We start from the raw sequence: 20853 nt of genomic DNA on the forward strand, positions 1-20853 counted from the left end.
TTTGAATTTATTAAACATTTAAGTAACTTAAAGTTAGTATTGGTGAGAAACAAAATAGTAAAAATACAAGCACATCCTATGTATTTCCGTTCTGTAGTTATGTTTTCGTGAATGAAAAATAGACTTCGTATACCTTTAAGTAATAGGTGAAAGTATGCCGGTGTTGGATCACACAAGTACATGTGTGTAATATTATTACAAGGAATACACCCCCTAGCCGTATACAGCGTGATGTTCAGGTTCTATGGTCATCCAAAAATAAAAACTTATGTCCTAAGGCGACTTGTGACAGACCAGTTTTTAATTATAAAAATATAATTCTTGTTTTTTTATGTGTATGTTATAATGAAACATAATTATTGTGTCTACTAATTCTTATAGTTTTTTGAGAATTGAGCTTACAAATATCTTGAAGATGACTATAATATAAATTCATTGTTCATTTCTCTGAATCGTATAAATTGTAATTTAGGCAATACAATCCATATAGGTAGATGTAATTGTTATTATTATAAATTTTCGAATAATTAAAATTTCTATTATGGGTTTATCATAATGTTGAATATCATGTTAATATGTACCTATATTTTATTATAAAACTGATGGAAATGTTTATTTTTTTTATTTTTTAGTTACAATCTAATATGGAAAATTGGGACCCAGTATTTGTACAAATAGGTAAGTGTAATATTATGAAATAATTATATTATATACTCACAAGTCACAACATAGCTTAAAGTTGATTTTATTTATATTAAATTATGTTTAATTATTGGAGTTTTGAGATAAGGATTAATTGGCTGTAAAGTGAGAAATTAATCATTTTCATAGCCAGATGAAAATTTAAAACAGAAAATGTAATCATTACATAGATTTAATAATATATTTTAAGTTTAAAAGAAAGTATTTAGAAACAATTTTATGACCTCCTGCAGTGGAGAGTTATATTTTAGTATAGAAAAAACTAATTTAAATAACACATAACCATCACAAAAAACATAAATTCAAATATTCTATTTAAATATTAAAAACTATAAAATACGTTGAGTTTTTTTTTGTTGTTGTTTAAAGAAATAAAAACTGAAATGAAAAATAAGTCAAGGTTAATCGTCTAGTAGAGAAACTTTAAATAGTTATAGCTTATATGCATAATTAATAATTATATAAAAATAATATAGGAACCTAATTATCTAAAAACCTTAATTGTTTTTTACAAATTGAGTTGTTCAAAATCGATTGTGTAAATTATTAAATTGTGTAATCTATAATTTAGGTATTCTCCAATTAGGAAAACATAAATGAAAATACGATAACTATTAAAATTAAACATATATTTTACAGTTGAATTCTAACATATGAATGCATCATAATACATTTTATTTTATTATAAGTTATCGTGAATGATTGGAATAAAAATAACTGCATCATACATAATATAATATATATTACTTCTTATAATTTTCAAATGTCACTGTATAAACTTTGAAATAATTTTATAAATTTCATCAATTTATACTTAAATAATTATTATAATTGTTAAGAATATCATAAAAGCCAAATATATGATATCCAAAGTCAGAACATTAATGTTATAATCTTTAAAGACGTGCCAAAATCTAAGCTGTACCTAATCTCTTATTATAATATAATGAGTTTTATATTATAATAATCAATGATTAGTATTACTCATGAAGTTTTAAAGTGATAAGTCATAACATTTAATGCTGTATAACTTTCGCCAATATTCCAATTCGGTTAAACGGAACTAAGACTCAACCGTGTAACTTTTTTTGAAAGGGCCGGGCGTGCGGGTGATTATATTAAAATTTAAGTCATTGCAATGGAATTTTTTCTTGGTATCCGATGTGTATGCGATTTAATTAGTGTTAGTAGATGAAGTGTCTTGCGGCGTGGTGAGTCACACGTGTATGAAATAGATCACTAATCGTGTGCCTTTATTGTATTTGCACAGTTACGTACTAAACCTTTGATTATCGGCATTTTTGTATTTCTCGCTATAAACATGTCCTTATGTCTACGCCAACAATAATAATATTATCGGTCGTTTTACAGGCACTTCTGCAAACACGTGGTAATTAACACAATGATAATTATTATATTACATAAAATTTATAATAGACAATATATTATATAGGTAGTTAATTGTTTATCCTTATGTTTTATGACCACGATGCCATACGGTTAAATGTGTCAATAACACTGCAGGCATCTCTAAGGGTTATACTTAACAATAATAAAAGGTAGATGGTATAAATGATTATTATGTTTCCATCGGATTACCGTAACGTACTTAAAATCGCGGGCCCGTCGTAGTGCGCGTATACGAGAATGATTATGCAATAATTGTGTGCTTGCAGTCCACACGACCCTTTAGAAAGGCAAACCATATAGCTACGGGCCACATTCGCACGCCGAGTCACAAGTTTATTTCCAGTTATTCTGCTTCGATATTTTATTGATATTTATTACTCTTTTTTTTCCCGATTTTTATTATTCGTTATCAGTATTTTACGATTCGTATATAATAGCATTCATAACCGCGGCATATATACACATATACATAATATCTAATATTATTACTATACATCTGTAATGCAATCGCACGGGTAATACGTATACGTGCGTATATTATATGCACATTGTAAACGATAAGGAACTTTCGCCGCCTTCCTCATTACCAGAAACAATGGCTTTCGGGAGCCCCAGGGCTGTGCGGCGGATGGAAAGTGAAATCATCGCGGTTGCGCGAGCGCGGGATTGGGCCAATATATAATATATAATAATATATCGTGAACGGTAAAACCGGTTGTGCACTTTGGATATCGTATGCTTTTTTTTATTTTTATTTTGTATAACGGGATGATGGAAACATCATCTGCCGCCCAAGTCCTGCACGTCATTATAATATAATATATTGTGTAGGTAGGTAGAGATAAATCTGTACTATATGTATAATGTTATTATTGTCGACTATAACACGATTGTAAATTGATACGACTTAATGATATGGTGATACGCTATTTCCGAAAAAAAAAATTATTCGTATCGACTACCGACCATTGTTTGTAAGACGGTCGCGAGTGAAAGCTTCGATATCTAAAATATATATAACGTATATACCTGTAGTCACCGGGGGAGGAAGTATAATATACTGATTTGAAATTATTATTGTATTATTTATTATCGTTATAATATTATACGAGTATATCCGATTAACGTCGTGTATAACACTCGCCTATTATTTAATTTTCCAAACGTTTTTTTACGTCTTTGGATTTATGAGCGCCGTAAACGTCACGCGGCCGTCGAGCCTCCGCAAAATTACGTATTGCCGTGTATATTATACGCGTATGCGCACAAGCGCCGCGGTACAGCTGCAGACCCCGAGGACACGAAAACGCGTTTACCTGTAATTTTTTGGAACGCATTCGCTTTCTTTATTTCTTTAAGGTGTCGCCGCTGCCCATATAACTCCTAGCCTTACGACTTTACGTTTCGACCGCTGTATAATAATAATTATTGGCCACCGGCCGCGGCTTCATTATGATTATATTATTATATTATTATTATTATTATTATTATACATGTCCGTACAGTCATGTGCAGCGCGCCTATGGTCCGGGCGAACGTGCGGAGAAAAGTGCTTTCCAACGAGAGTGTAAAAATTATTATACCAATGGCCAATGCATCTACGTTTTAATGTAATTTCGCATAACGCACCTATACCTATACAGGTGTATACACGTGTAATAATATCATAGAAAACGACGTTCGTGACGGGTTTGGATTATTAATGCCCAGACAGTGATATTATAGAATTTTGCACGAATACTGGACATATATAATAATAATTTCGCGTACATTATTAAAGTTAAACAGTATACATTAATTCTGCGCGTGAATATATGTATATATAATACTCTATAAAATTATATACTATATTATATGCAGCGCATACACGTATATATTATTATATTATACGTATGATACCGTTATTATTGATATTATGTATTATATCGGACGATCGTTATAACATGGTGCTTATTAATAATATAATATGATTGCAATTTATGCGTTATCGAGAGTCCACTGGTCCACCGGCACAGCGTGGTGTTTAAGCTTTAAATAATCAGTCGAGATTCAGGAAATGGACGAATTCACTTTTACTATACTCATTCCATATTTTCGAACGATGTTTTAATCTTTTTTTTTAAATTTGCGCGAAATCTCTATGAGTTCATTAGACCAATGTTATATACACTCAGGGTTGGGCAGTATCTTCGATACAAGTATCTTAGATACCTATCTTAGATACAATTGTATCTTGTATCTAGTATCTCGATACTGCTTTTTTAGTATCTTGTCCTTGGAAATTATTTTTCAGTACCGATAAATCATAAAATATAGTTATATATGTGATAACTGATATATATATATATCTGTAACACACGCACATTGAATTGGATTTTACGTCTGTATCTTATTAGATATCCATAATTTTACATATATAGACATATAGTCTATTATATTATACCTTTCGCGATAAAGTAGGTATTAAACACGATAAAATTAGTAGATTAGATGAAGAAGAAAGTACGGATCAGGCTACATTTGAAAGTATCGAAGTAGATGACATTATGACACAAGGAACTACAATTGTTTTGCCTCGTCATTTACGCTGTGCAAGTCACACATTGAGTCTTATTGCCACTACAGATTTTAACTACATTTTAAAAGGGACTCCAGCATCTAGAATCAACCATTCTGTTATGGGTAAATGTACAACACTCTGGAATTTGTCACGAAGACCAAAATCTTCAGAAATTATTCATAATATATTAAATTGTTCGCTAAAATATCCATGTCCAACTCGGTGGAATTCTCTTTATGACAGTATTACACAGCTTTTGAAATACAAAGACAAATTAAATTTAGTATTAAAAGAATTAAATGTTAAATATACTTTAAAAGAAATAGATTTGGAATATTTAGAGGAATTAGCTGCGTTGTTAAAGCCTATTGCTGGTGCCTTAGACTTTTTGCAGAGTGAAAATCAATGTTACTACGGTCAACTTTTACCCACATTATTTTCACTTAAAACTAGATTAGAAATGTTAAAAGAAAAACATTTTCGTCATTTAGCTAATATGATAACACCGTTGGTTAATTCTTTAGTAAAACGATTTAACGATTTTTTTGAATTATCTCCCAGTATAAATGAAGCTATTTTAGCAACTTGTTTCCATCCATGTTTTAAGTTAAGATGGATCTCAAATGAATATGACCACGAAAAAAATAGAATTCAAAACCTATGTATAAATGCTGCAGAAAATATTTTTAATAATGATGTTGCTAATAACTCAAATTATAGCGATGAAGATGACGAAAATTTTATTATTTTTTCATCGCAACCAGTAGCTAAAACTGTTAAAAAAGCTGACTTGGAAGTAGTTACTTTTTTTAATGATAAAAGTAAATCGTTAAATATCCTTAACAATTATCCTATTGTAAAAAAACTTTTTATTAGATTTAATACTAGCTTGTGCTCTTCGGCACCCGTAGAACGAATGTTTTCCATGGCAGGATTTATTAATAATCCTACCAGAAACAAATTATCCGATTCAACTTTTGAAAAACTTGTATTTTTAAAAGGAAACAAAGATAAATTATCTTTATAATTTATCTTTGTTTCTTAATTATTAAAAAATTAATGACGTTATGACGTACAATGTAGGTACTATTTAAATTTAAATTCAGACTGGCTTATACTGTTATTTATTATAATAAATTAGAATTTAGGACATTATGTTATTACTAAAATTATTTTTATTATGTATTTATGTAATTTTAATTTAGAATTATTATTGATGTAATTATTATTATTTAATTGTTCTGTAATTGTATTGTGGCTATTGCATCGTTGACGACAACAAGATTACGTAATGTCGTAATTGATTTATTTTATTATTACTGAATAAGTGTCAATTTTTATTATTTTATTTGCCATATTTAACGAAGTGGTCATCCTCATAATAATAAACATATTTTTTTTTATAAAACCAGTGACTAATTTTATTAAAATGTATCGAGTATTTTGTATCGAATATATAGTATCGCGATACTCCAAAGCCAAGTATCGAGTATCTAGTATCGCGATACTCTAAAGCCAAGTATCTAGTATCTTGTATCGCGATACTCCAAAGCAAAGTATCTTGTATCTAGTATCTCGATACTGCTTTTTTAGTATCTTGCCCAACCCTGTATACACTTATATATTTTATACACACTTCCATACGTACGATGTTGTTATTATTCACTTATTATTCAGTATTCAATGATATAGTTTACAAAGTTTTGGTTCTTAATCGTTTTGCTTTATGTATACACTTTTCGAATATTTTTTTTTACTTTACTCTATAAAAACTAAAAATCGTCGAATCTTCATCAAATTTGAATTAATTTTTTTCAGTGATGTAAAAAATGAATTTTAAAAATATAAAAATACTGTTTGAGCCTGCGGTGTTATTATAAATGATTAGTTCATATAATTTTCTTACAAAATATTACTTTTTATGGTTGAGTTAGTATATATTATATTTTATAAAGATTTCATCATTTTATTTATATTTATATATTATTCAAAATATTTTATTTTATATTATTTGTAAACTATTTGTTACGTAAATGTTTCCAATAAAATAATGCTATGGCTTGTTGTGCCGAAAGTAATATTTAAAACGCTAAATTATCACCGGGAGCTAGCGAAAATATTTCCCAAGATGTACTATTTACCGTTAGGATAGTAAACGTCAATCAAGCGTTAACTATTAAGTTAAAGTAGGTATAACCAATAACCAAATACAATAAAATATTTTGTCGACTCGATCTATGCGTTTAGTATTGGTATAATAGTAATAATAATAATATATAAAATATTAAATAATAACGTGAAGATTGAGGGAATTATTATATTATTATATTGATAATTTTAGTTTATTGCGGGTCTCAAAAATATTGCGTTCAAACACGTTGTACGAAGTTTTAACATATGCGTGTAAAATACTAAAATCTAATGGAATGGTTCAATAATGTTGTATTAATTGTGGTACAAGGAATATTGTCTTAGGCGATCGTCAGTGCCATGCATTCATTGTACTCTTGTATTCTCGTCGTAGATATTATAGTTATTACGAACAATATACTCGATTATTTATCGCATTGAACTGCATTCGAGTATAAGTTTAAGATTTCATCGTGATCGTTAAAAAAAAAAAAAGTAAGAGTAAGAAAATAAGAACTCACCAACGATCATTTTTGGAATCAAAAGGAATTACGACTTTTGAATATAATATATATTATAAATCATAAGAAAAAAATAATCGCGTCGCGATGTCTCGTCGTGTGATCTATCGTTATTCGTGATCCTACAGGCTACAATATATCTACTCGCGTAATCACATCACCTTCATATAATAATTTATATTGATACTGTGTAACAGCGTCTGTACTTACGATAAAAGCGACAGTATATATTATAATAATAATATCGTGTTTAAAAATATTGGCTTCAATTATTGGGATCGGAATAATTGTCTAGACATTCTAATAGAAATATAATACATAATATTATGTAGATTGTAGGGCTTTCGGTCGCTGTTTATCGACACCGCCGCGCCGATGACACACGTTCGTACATATTATAACTTATAAGTATTATTATAATACACGCACGACCAATACGCGAGTATCATCGCATACTAACACACACAATATGTGTATATATGAGTATTGCTTCTTTCACTTTTCTCTCGTGCCTAGTCATGCGTCTCGGCTCCGAGTCCGAATGTGTGCGAACGGCAACCTCCACTGTCGCCGTGTAAATCGTCGTCTGCTAGTACACATTTTCATAATATTATACACGTGAGATATTTAAAATTATAGCTCATGGGTCTGACCAAAAATATAATATGATTTCTTCAGACGCGTTGGTTGTCCACACCCGTCCGATTTTAGCCGATATATTACATTTTTTTATTATATACTCTAAACATTATTCCGGCCCATATAGCACCCGATGCAGTGTGATAAAAGCTCGCTGCGAAATAGCCATATTAATTCGTCGGTTAATAGGCCAACTGATGTAACCCTCACTTTTTACAAAATCGATGTTTTGATTGAATTCGATTATATATATTATGTATATTATGTAACTCTCAATAACTGCAGTGATGGTTGGTGGAAGGGTGGTGTTTGTAAATTGGATTTAAAAAGTTTAAACGTCATAAGTGACTCAAAGTCTAAGGTTTTAAATCGAACGAGTCATAGTGTTGATTCGACTCAACAACCGCGGTGCAAATAAATCTCAAAACCAATTTTCTAATCGAATTTCTCTAGAGTTTAATGAATAATTGTTTTAAATTGAGTGACGTTGACGGTGCGTTGACAAATTTCAAATTTATCACCCGGAAGTCGTATCGCGTACCATTAGCATATACCATAAATAATCGCGGTGCGCGAAAAGATTTAACTCGGTTCAATTGAATACAAGAACATACTTTTATCTATTTACCGCATTAAACGCATTCATTGACTTGCCAAGACTCGCAAATAATATTTAACCGACGTGGTAATAATAGAGAGCGTAGTTTCCGGTCTGCAGACCGTACTGTGTTAACTTTATACGTACAATTATACGCACGGTTACGACTGCAATTAGGGTTTGTTCACTAAATGTCTAAATATAATATACTCGTATTATGTATCATTCACATATATTAAATACATATTTTTCAAACTATTAACACAAATTACATTACCGTCTATTGGCAAACCTATGCTGGCTCTTATCATAATATTGTCATATAATACGCACTTCCCCTCTCTCGGACTCCGCGCAAGGTTAATGTCGCCGTCATATAATAATATTATAATATGTATATAAAATGAATGGCTTTCACTGGGTGCGGTCGTTCAACTCGAAGTATTAATTTTTTTATCTTTAAAACGCACATTACAGTATAATGGTCTATACATACCGTGTATGTATTTTACGCGGGTCACATTAATTACGCTAACCGTGTGCTGCAGTTCTGCGCCAGTGTGTAATATTGTGTCAACGAGTTGGCCGTTTCGTAATACTTGTAGCAGCCACCTCGCACGCCGGCCGAAGTTTGATCGCGCATCATAAACATAGTATAATCGCATATTTAATTAGCATAATAATAATATTATATTGTGTAGCTGCAGTACGAGTGTGTAAGTTGCGAAGGCTATAGTTGCAAGGCGGTTTTGTATTTTTCTTCGTCTTTCGCTCTCGCCAGTCACCTGCCAAAACACATTCGCGTTTTTTTGATGACACGTGAGATGTCTGCAGTGTCGTCATTTCGTCATACTCATCACACCCACTACCAATTCAACAGTATGTCGTATGGTGGGTAGAAAGTGTACGAATCAGGGGGTGATAATGAACACCGACGATATTAACAAAACGACTTGCATATTATAGTTTTTATTATTTTACGGGTTGTATGAACCGTCTGAAATTATGAGCCTTGTAAAAGTATAAGTTATATTAGTTACCACTTGAGGAAAATGAGCAGAATAAGTAAACCATAATATCTTAAAATCACATCGTAGCTGTTATATAGAGTGATGTATATCTAATGCATATTATATACATATAGGGCCCTTTTGTAATAATAATTTTCATTGTATACCATAAAAAAAAAAGTAAATATCATCGAATTACCAAGACAGCCCACACACTACGCCGTGGTGTGAATATTGTTTTTATAATAATTTTTAATTACTATGAAAAGATAAAAAATTATGGGAAATACTCGTAAATACGATTATGGGCTCCAATTAATTTTACACCATGCCCGCTATTGTTCAATTTTTAGTTATGTTTTTTTGATATCAGTTGTATGGTTGTATAATATTACAATCATAAGAAATAAATTGTGTATAATATTATTTTTGAATAATGAATTAACATTATTTGAAAATATGTTGAGTAACACACGCTTTGAACCGAGTGTTAAAATAAGCCTTATTTATAAAAACTCGTTTAAATGGTAAATTCTCATAGGTATTAAATAGCTAAGACGATTTGAAATGTTGTTTTTTACGATTCATAATATAGCAAAAATAATATTATACATTATAGAACTACACACAATTTTTTTTTTTTGAATTTCATCAGCATTATAACTAAAAACAATAAATAGCGATAAGAAATTTAATGATCGATTACTGTCTTATTGAATAAAAAGCATTTAAGTATAGCATATAAGTATATAGTTAGAAATAATCCTTCTTATGCATTTTAAAATCACATGTACAAGTGTTGATAAAATGATTTCACATAATATTATGGTTGGTTGTTTGAATATTGTATGAAAATAGAAAAGACTGTTTTATCCCTTTGATCACGTGCGATGAACTTTACTTCCGTTACAATAGATTTACAGATTCAAATGGTCACTTTCCGCCCACCATTATGCCTATACGATTTATCTATTTTTTTTTTTTTTTGAGTACACGACAAATGCATTATTACTGTTATCATAATATTATTGTTCACAATAATAAAATATAGTATGTACTTTCACTCGATAGGAGACACTTACGAAAAAAAAAGGGTAGGTATATTTAATTCAATCATCGATCATTATCGAGATATTTGTGTGACTATCTATATCTATATATATCTATGTATGCATTGTGTTGCATTGACTGCACCGACCTTTCCTCCACACTACCATCGGGCGAGGGGGTATGCGTATATATATATTATATGTAATGCGTGTTTGTGTGGTGTCTCTCTTTCTCCACGAGCCGCATAAAAACGTTGGTATAGGGCGGCTCGCGACCTCAAGGTAGTCACCGTGGTTCATGCTTTATTTATGATTAGAAATCACTTTTTATCGTGTAATACGGGATGCCAATCTCCATGCGTATCTGTGTTTGTGTGTGCGTGTGATTATGCGTAAACATATATTTATTATATATATATTTGTGTGTGTGGCAGGCCGCCCTAAACACGTTACGAAACACACTTGATAGATCGGTTCATTGATATTCGTTATCGGCCCCTTATAATGTTTGTAGAAGGAAATCAAGTATGTATTGCTTTCTCGTTATATCAATCCATTACGGTAATGTACGATTTTTTTGGATTGTAAAATTGTTTATTTGTCATGTAGTTCGTGTTGGCGTCCTCCAACAAATTATCAGCAAACGATAATGATATTTGTAATTTTTTACGATTGATTTAGTAATAAAATAAATCAAATATATATAATGTATTTAATTACATTAATGTGAATAAGTTATAGTACAATTATACGTACCTAGTTACTCATAAATTCGGTCGATTGACTATCAAACAGCGTATAGACATGATATATTGCATCGTTTTAATTTCATTACAACATTTTTACTGTTTAAGTTCTGTTATATGTTCTAGAAGACTTAATGTTATATACATTTTCTTTCATTCTGTAATAGTTATAAAAAATTGAAACTGTAGGATATTCTATGACTATTGATGTATACTTATAGTTTTATTTTTATCAATGATGTTATGATTGTGAAACTATGAATTGCGAGCATGTGACATTGCATGGGGTAGTTTAACATTGCAGAACTACAGTTGCGTCCTAGCAAAAAATAAATTGTAGGAAGTGATAAGTATTATTTTATCCCCAAATTCTGCAGAAAATATTTCCAATACTATTTTTATTAAATACATTAAATATCTATTTAGTTATGAATAATATAAGTTATAAAAATTAAAAAATTAAATGTTTGATAAATATTAAATAATAGATAGTTTTGACTCGCCTTAGAGAACATCCTATAACAATAAAAGTTTTAATGGAGTAAGGGGCATGATCACTCAGGGGCTTATAATAAAATATGTTAAATATATGATCCACTTAAATTTCTGTCAATTGCAACCTATACCTAACCTATATCTATATGTGCAATACCTATACCTAAATCTATATGTGCCGGGTGGCAGTAGGCGCAATAGTAGGTGGACGCTTAATTTTAATGTTTAATTCACATACATTTTTTCTTTGATTTTTTTTTGTCTTTGGTAGAATCAAATTTATATTTGAATATTTGATTTATTTTTAGAAGGCATAAAATAATTTTAGTCTAGATGTCAATATTTTTTTGAAATCACTTAAACTCTATAAGAAACTTATTGCCAATCCCGACTCTATATGACGAGCATTACTTAATATTTTAAATACTATTATGAACACAGTTGGATTTTAATTATAAAGTTTTCAAATAGTATGTATGTAGATAATATCATTTTGAGAATATCTTTATGTACCTATAATAAAATTAATGTTAAACAATAGCAATGAAATGAAGTAGTTTTTTTCTTGTTACTTCTAACCGTTCATAAATAAATCTAATAAAAACTAATGCAATAATAACAATAGGCAATTATGTGATAATCGTATCGTGTCATTATCATTAAAATGATAGGTAACTACACCCGCCTTATACAAATGGGATTGTCATACGAAAAATTATCGTTATATTATATACAAACGAACACTGTAGTCTGTATAAGACTGTATACCTAGTTGATGATACGATAAAATTATACTGCACACACGCATTAATATATTACATACTATATACAGGAGTAGTTAGTAGTGGGGTTGCAAAAGTCTGCAAAAGTAAAATAATATTATTATAATAATCCTCTATCTCTATGCAATTATTGTTATGCAAATATATGTACATAACCTATGATCGTGTCCAATCGTCAACCCTGACACACAGAAAGAGTGTTTAATCGTTGAAAAAAAATATTAATGTATAGGTAAAATAGTAAAAAAATGTAAATTCATAATTTGAAATTCCAATAACTTGCTTTAAAATTAAAATAATAAAAAAATGTACGTGGTGCCCTATATAAGATAATATTCTGAACCTTAAATTTGAAAACAATTTACTCTAATATTAAAAAGACAACAGAGTAAATGGATCGTTATAAAAGTGAAATTTACTATATCATACGTTATGTAAGACGAAGACAATATTTTTGAATATACATAAAATACGTCTTGAACGAACAAATAATCAAAATTATAATACCTTTCTAGGTCCCTTAGCAAATATTATCAGCCATCAGTGTGGAAATATAAACATTTAACCATTATAATTTGAATAAGTATAATACTTACTTAACTGCGAGTAATTTAACAAAATATTATTTGAAATGCGCTATAATATGTAGGTACCACATGAATATTGGAATTTATTACTATAACGTATTTTGTTAACCTTTCGCCTACATAGAACATGACGTTTATAAGTGTAATTACTAATCTTTAGATGATAAAGTATATAATATGTAATACTCGTGTGTGTCGTGTCCGCGCGCGGAGACCAAATAAAAAAAACTAATTAACGAGTGTTGGACCCTCTCCCTTGAAAAATTCATGGGCGAGCCACTGACGTAATCCTTTATTGGGTCGATCGGATAATCACACGTAAATCCGGGCGATGTCGTTATATATTTTACGGTTATGAACGCTGTCGGGAGTCGTGTGTACACAATTATACATCCGTATGATACGACTGTAAGGTCTACGACACCGGCGGCAATAACAATAATAATAAAAAATAACAACAATAATAATAATAATCGTAGTATAACGACAACAAATAAGTAATAACTATACAAAGATAATAGCATAATACTATCCGCGTTATTGCACGAGCCGATATCATGCAGTAGTACTCGTACAATAATATTGTAACGCGCGCGCGTGTGAGAATCGACCGAGTTGGGGACCTATCCCAACCGGTGGCACTCATCCGTCGAGAGTGAGAGCGCAAGAATTTTGAGGCGATTTCAATACGGGATAGGATCGGACGGACTGACCGACGACGGACAGGCGCGCGCGAGCTACGCGGCGACCGCACATTTCGAATTTATTATTTTTTTTTTTTAGACACGTTTCGTTCGCCGGTGCACGTGGTCGTGTCTATTATTATTGTGTACACGAGACGCCGCTTCAATACCGCCGTCGCGGTCGCTTGTTAGCGTTCTGTCGTATCAAGTTCGAAACACCGTTGTTGATAATATAGTAAAATATTACGCTTCATATAGAAACGTGCGTGTTCTGCGCTTACCGACGTTGTTACCGCCGCCGTAAGATGTCCGAAACAATATTATAACACATTAACACAATAATTTAATGTATTATATTGCAAAGTTATAACCAATATATGTGTAGTCAGAATTTTTTTAATATTTATGAACTATAGTCGTGTATTATCGTAGTGTTGTGCGTCTTCGCGTCTATATAATATACGAGTGAACATGTCCGGTGATTGATAAAAAATTAAAATTTCGGTGTGTCTGTGTGTGGGTGTGTGTATTGTTCTTATTTCTTACCTCATAAACGTTTCGAGTGCATCAATAATTATTACACTGTCGTTGGCACTTTATTTGCGGATTATGGATTGCATGCCGTTGGGATTTAAACAGAAATCGTTTCTAAAATGTTAGTATACCTATACCATTATCACTTTGTCGCATGATATTTTACCATTATATTTTATTCGGTTTTTGGAATAATTATTACGAGTAAACGCGTACTTTTAAATTATTATACGTATTATAGAGCGATTTAACTGTATTATTATGATTCCACTACAAATTTAAGTGTATGTATAGGCATCTGATATACTGTATAACTATACAAATTATTAACTTAGTGTCTGTAAATAATGCGTTGTGTAGTAATAATTAGTAACCACGAACGTAAACTACAGTGAGATTAACCGTATTTAGTGGACCTATTTTCTAGGTTCAATACTCCTCTAAGTTTTTAATATTATCCATAGGTATATCTATTACTCTATTAGTTGACCATAAAACATTATCTTTATGTTATTCCCTCTCTAACTCTATCGCTTCTAAAATTATGATGATTACTGAGCCATTACAACGGATACATCAATAAATGGGAATCGAAAACGTCGAGCTATACATTTATTTTACTAATTTAATCAAATTTTTAGATTTTTTTAAAAGACTATATTGTATTAATATATAACAAATACCAACATATTAAATACAAACATAACATACAAACTATTATTTTAATTGTGTGCGAATACGTATTGATATTATATACAATGAACTGTATTTTGTTTTATTGTAATATTTTAACAAACCATCTTTTTTTCTTTCTATTAATTATTACATTTTAGTGAATATTATAATATTGAAGTATGATTTTTGTCTAAAAAAGGTATTTTACATACAACTAAATTATTTGCATTATTTTATTTTGAAAGTTAATAAAATATATTAAAATAACACATAATAAAGGTTTTAGTTGCGTACAGAGATACTATGGATAATGAATATTTGTTAAAATATCTACACAAAAAGTGAAATTTTGTAATTTGTTTATACGCATTAGCTACTTTTTACTAGGTACTTAAACATAATTTTCCTGCAGCAGTGGACAATATATGCCTACCTTTAGCTACAGATTGTATGTATTTACAAAACAACAATATTAAATAAATTAAATAACCAATTAAAAACAATTATTTTTGTATTGAGAAATTCTAATGACATATTATTGAATTTGAATTATAGTTTATACTCATAAAACTACGTTGTGGTTAAAGTTTTCAGTTAATTAATGCAGTTGTATTTCATTTAAAATAGAAAGCTTTCATAAACAATCAAATATGATTTACCGTTATCCTAATAGATCGATATTGGCAAATTTCTATTAAATAATGTATTATACTTGGAAAGTCAATTTTGTCTCGTCAGAGTTCAAATCGTGTCAGCTGGAAAGGTAACAGGACCGCCGTCGATTCGAATATGCCCAGTGAACAGCAGGATAAGGATAATGTTACCGATATAGTAGAAAGTGTGTGGACGGTGTGTTATAAGTTAATATATAATGAAGCGAATAGGGTATTAGGGTGCATATAAAATTATTTTACGCTCTTCTTCCATAATCGTTGATAGTATTATTAATACATATTCATGCATATAATATATATATCGGCAGTAGTTATAATTATGTAAATAAGGCTTATATATTGTCCTAGACAATATTTATACGAATTGTCCTTGACCTTATGTTGAAACCTTCCTTATTGTTATAATTGATGTTCGTACGTATAGGATCTAAACTATTTAATTTCATGGAATAACATCCGTTATGTTTTGTCGTAGTACACAATAACCGATACAGATGAGTCACGTATCATAATTTCCAACACGATTAGTATAACCTGCCTACACGACTACTCCTACTAGTGAGATCCACAATACTATATGACCCATTCGCGTGTAATCGTAATCAAAAACACTACTCGTATAACGTGCACAGAGCCCGCGTGTATAATCATCGACGAACTAAAAAATTTCAATACTCGATGCCCAAAGGTTCATTAGTCTCTCTCCGTGTCCCAGTTGAGAATATAAAATGACCGAATTAGGCTTACGAGGGTTATCGAATGTTATCCCTACATCGTCTCGTGACTCGTATTTCGTGTACAAGTTTTAATACGTCTCGCTCTCAACTTTAATGTTTATTTCTTGACTAACTATTGTTTTTAGGTCCTATTTATTAATGAACTTCACAAAGATGTTTGTTCCATAATATTATTTAATATTATAATATATCATATTTATAAATTATAGTATGAAATACGACCATTAAAAAAAAAAAGCAAATTTATAAAAATATTATAATTTTTGAACTTAACTAAGTAAAAACGTTTAAGAAAGTAGAACGTTTTAGTAGTAAAAACACGAAATTTCCAAAAATTAGTCACAAATATCAATATAAATATAATAATATAATGTTGTGACTTATTAATGTGTGTATATATTAGGAATGAGTAGGAGGTGAACAGGTTACACTTTATAACCGACTCTATTAAAAGTTATGTTTCTAAAATGTTTATAAGAAAGTTATCAAAAAAAAAAAGGTTTATTAAACCATTCGGATCGTTGGACTTTATAAACTTCAGTAAGTTTGAGTTGCTCATCCCTAAAATATTTTATTGACTTCTTCACACGTTTAGGTAATATATATATATATTGTAAAATACACTTTTCTAATATATACACCTAGACTATGTCATGTGAGTATGTATCCGTCAGTGGTTATATATTATCGGGCTCATAAGCTTATATTTACGTATTATAAGTAATATACCCTTATATATTTTTACACGTAGGTTCGTTTTCATGATATGTTCATGATTAGTTAGTCGTCATAGTAAGTCGTAGTCATGACGCAGTAGTGGGACTGCATGAGAGCATCATAGACGTATCTCGAGACGTATATATTTTTCGGGTCGCCCGCAAGAAAGAGAAAGCGCAAACCACCGCTGCCGCCGGTGAACGAGAAATAATATTTATTATTACAACGCAAATACACGTTTCGTAGTGGAAGGGGTGATGTACAGTATGATAATAATAATAAAATGTATAACATGATATCACAATATTTGGAAATTCGTGGGTCTTCGCCATGCGGATTTCGGGCAACAACGATGCCGTTAAATCGCGATAGAGGACGTCTCTTGGCTGGAACGGCTGACGCACGCGTGTGTTTAGCAGACAAATAGGCGTCACAGCGACTGCGCTCGATCACGCGGAACGCGCCCTCGCCATCATCTCCCTGACAACCACCACCCAATAGTAGCTAATCTTCTGTGATTATCGAGGGTGGCGTTTATTATTTTAGCGCCAATCGAAATGTGGAAATGGGTGGCAGAAAAAGGCTCTACAAAGCTTTAAACGCTTATTGATACGTTTGTTAAATTGATGACAGTAATTGGTTTAATACAAAAGATTATACTATATTTGTGTAAAAAAATTTAAAAAATCAATATTTTTCAGATTATGAAATATTCAAAAAACCTAAAAATAATAATTTTATATATATATAATGTATATACTATATATATCTTATACTTTTCGAAAACTGAATGTTAAATTTTTACTGTTAAAAAAAGCATCATGCATCTATATAAATAAAAAAAATTGCTGTTCGTTGAGAATTGCATCATTTGAGAACGGCTGCGCCGAAATGGCTAATTTTTTCAAAAAATGTTTGGAATCTCCGAATAAGATTTTATAATCTTTAAACCTTAATTTAGGTTATTTAAATTTCAAGCTATTGAAATTGTAATAACATTATTTTCTTTTTGTAAAATGCTTAAGAACATGAATATTAAATAACTTTTATCGTTAATGACAGTAATGACACTATAATATATAATGTACAGTGAATAATATAAAATATATAACTGCTAATTTTGTGTGTACGGTTAGGTGCCATAAATCGTAAATACTACAGTATAGATCATATTATATTTATTTCTGTGTTTGTAAGAGGTTAATTTATAACCAAAAGATACACGATATGACTATTATATATTTACATATAACAACTATAAGGTACTTTCGTTTTCAATTAATAAGCTTAATGTGATCAGTATCAATATGAATATATATTGTAATTTAATTTTTCGATTCATTAATAGTTTTAGTAGATTAGTTATAAGATACAATTAGATTTCTTAACAGTTTAAGTTCATATAAAAAAAAAACTTATGATTAAGTTGAGAAAGTAAGCTATATTTATTGAATATATGCAACAACGAAGTACCAGCTATATTCATATAATATATGATTAGTTATGCAAGACATTTTGGACCGGAAATTGTACGTATAGGTAGACCGTTTATGATCAATGAAATATTGCTGCAGGCTTGCAAATAGTATTAGGTATACTGGGTGGTTCTTTTACGATAACATAAATTTTTAATTTGATATTCTGAAGCGGAACAGTAAACCCACATTTTGCAGTTTATCTCAGTACTATTTTATTCCGCTTACCGTACTTTGAATACATAAAAAATATATTAGCTTTAAGTATAAAAATAGCGTACAGCTCGACAATTAAAGTACTTAATATAACGTAAATATAGAAATATTTAATACAATTATACAAAATATTCATATTAAAATGAACTGCAGGTGTCGTGATATTAGTAATTATTAAACAAGACGTAATGATAATTAAGTTACCAGATAATGAGGTAGATAATTTGAACTATAGAATATGATGTTTGTGCAGTACGGGAAGAAATTGAAGGGATTCATTTATGTTAAAAGTTTTAAAATAAATTTGAAAAACTGTTTTCTCGTTAATGGAGATATTATAAAAATTGTTATTTTATTTCGATTAAAAATTATGTAAAAAAAAATATTTTTTAGAACTTTAATAGATTTTGAAATAGTTTGTGTCCAGTAAAATGGTTACCCTAGCTATATATTCATGACATGCTGACATGTAAGACTCGACAATTACATTGTTTAATTATTATATCTAAAAATAAAAGCTCATCAATTACTAAAATGTACATTCATTACATGTATTAATATACTTATAATATTTATTAATAATATATATTAAAAAAAAAAAAATAGTATATATTCTTTATATATATATATAAAAGAACAGGCCTTTTTTATGTACACATTTTGTGATGACGCTATTTAACTTTTTTTCCACAAAATTGTTTCAAATACAAATAAATGTAGAGCCTGAACAATGATAGATCGAGGCTTGCAATTTACACGGTATATTCGTGCCACTAATTTAGTGTCCAATAAGAAAGCATTAGATATTCGCATTTTAAAGCTGTGCTTACACATTTTTTTGAGAAAACGGTCAATGAAATGTCTAAGTTTTGAACACCGTTAAACTAAATATTAAATAGCAAAGTAATCAAAGTAATCATATTATAGAATTGGCATTTTTAACTGGAAACGAAGTGCACGGGGTCAGCTAATTATTAATAAATTAAAATATATTTTGTACGTTTATAATACTAAAATTAATGAACATAAAGTTAAACACATTTTTTTTCACTAAGCTGAATATGTAGTAAATATGGACTGTATAGAATATCTATAAAACCATAATCTTTCTAATGATTTTTAACATTTTCTTGTGATTTGTCGCTAAAATTAAATATTGACCGTTTTGATTTCAGGTAGCTTATTTAGTAACAATTTCTGGGATCATTATAATGATTATCAAGACGTCCACCGACATGCTAAAGAGTAAGTACACACAACAGTTTTTATTATAAATAAGTACAAAATAGTATACATAAGTATGTTAAGAGTTAGGTAAAAATCTAATTTCACGATCGAAAAATAAGTTTTGTAAGTAAAGGATGGACTCGTAAAATCTCATAAATCTTGACGCATCATTTGTTATAAATTTTGATACTCTAATCTGGAATTACAATGTATACTATCCACGTAGTGAAGTTAACTAAATATATTTTATAAGTTAAATAATTTATTTGATAATACATATTTAATATTTATGCATGATGTAAATAATAATAAAAATAAATATAGGCTTGTTGTATAATTTCTATTGTATTAAATTTTAAAAATCATTAATTTATTTACAGGTTGCTGCGCGAAAAGTCTGTGTTGGATGAGGATTTCGTAGCGTTTTGCGTGCAACGAAAAGGAGCGGCCAAAAACTCTTTGCGGCACATAATCGATTTTCCGGTAAGTGCTCTTTTATATAAAAAAAATAAAGTTAAAGTTAACAAATAATTTAAGTGTCTACAAAAAATTGTATCATTATAATATATAATAGGTAATGATAATCGAAATATCAAATCAGCGTTACAAATAAATGTATCTGTGTATAATATTATAGCGTAATAACAATGGATTTACCTATATTATATCATGTATTAATAGTATCA

General features: G+C 29.8%; 1 protein-coding gene across 2 annotated transcripts in view; it reads left to right on the top strand.

Moving 5' to 3' along the window:
- Window positions 1-20853, top strand: part of LOC114127484 (rho GTPase-activating protein 20-like) — a 221578-nt gene that overhangs the window by 49283 nt on the left and 151442 nt on the right. Inside the window, exons 4-6 of one of the 2 annotated variants that reach the window (XM_050210729.1) lie at window positions 633-678; window positions 20116-20185; window positions 20548-20650. In XM_050210729.1, coding sequence (XP_050066686.1) covers window positions 633-678; window positions 20116-20185; window positions 20548-20650 — 219 coding nt within the window. Of the gene's footprint in view, window positions 1-632; window positions 679-14424; window positions 14568-20115; window positions 20186-20547; window positions 20651-20853 lie in introns of those variants that run through there. The other variant, XM_050210731.1, reaches the window with a different exon arrangement.

This window comes from Aphis gossypii, chromosome 1 (genome assembly GCF_020184175.1).
Source record: "Aphis gossypii isolate Hap1 chromosome 1, ASM2018417v2, whole genome shotgun sequence".
Classification (NCBI taxonomy): Eukaryota; Metazoa; Arthropoda; class Insecta; order Hemiptera; family Aphididae; genus Aphis; species Aphis gossypii.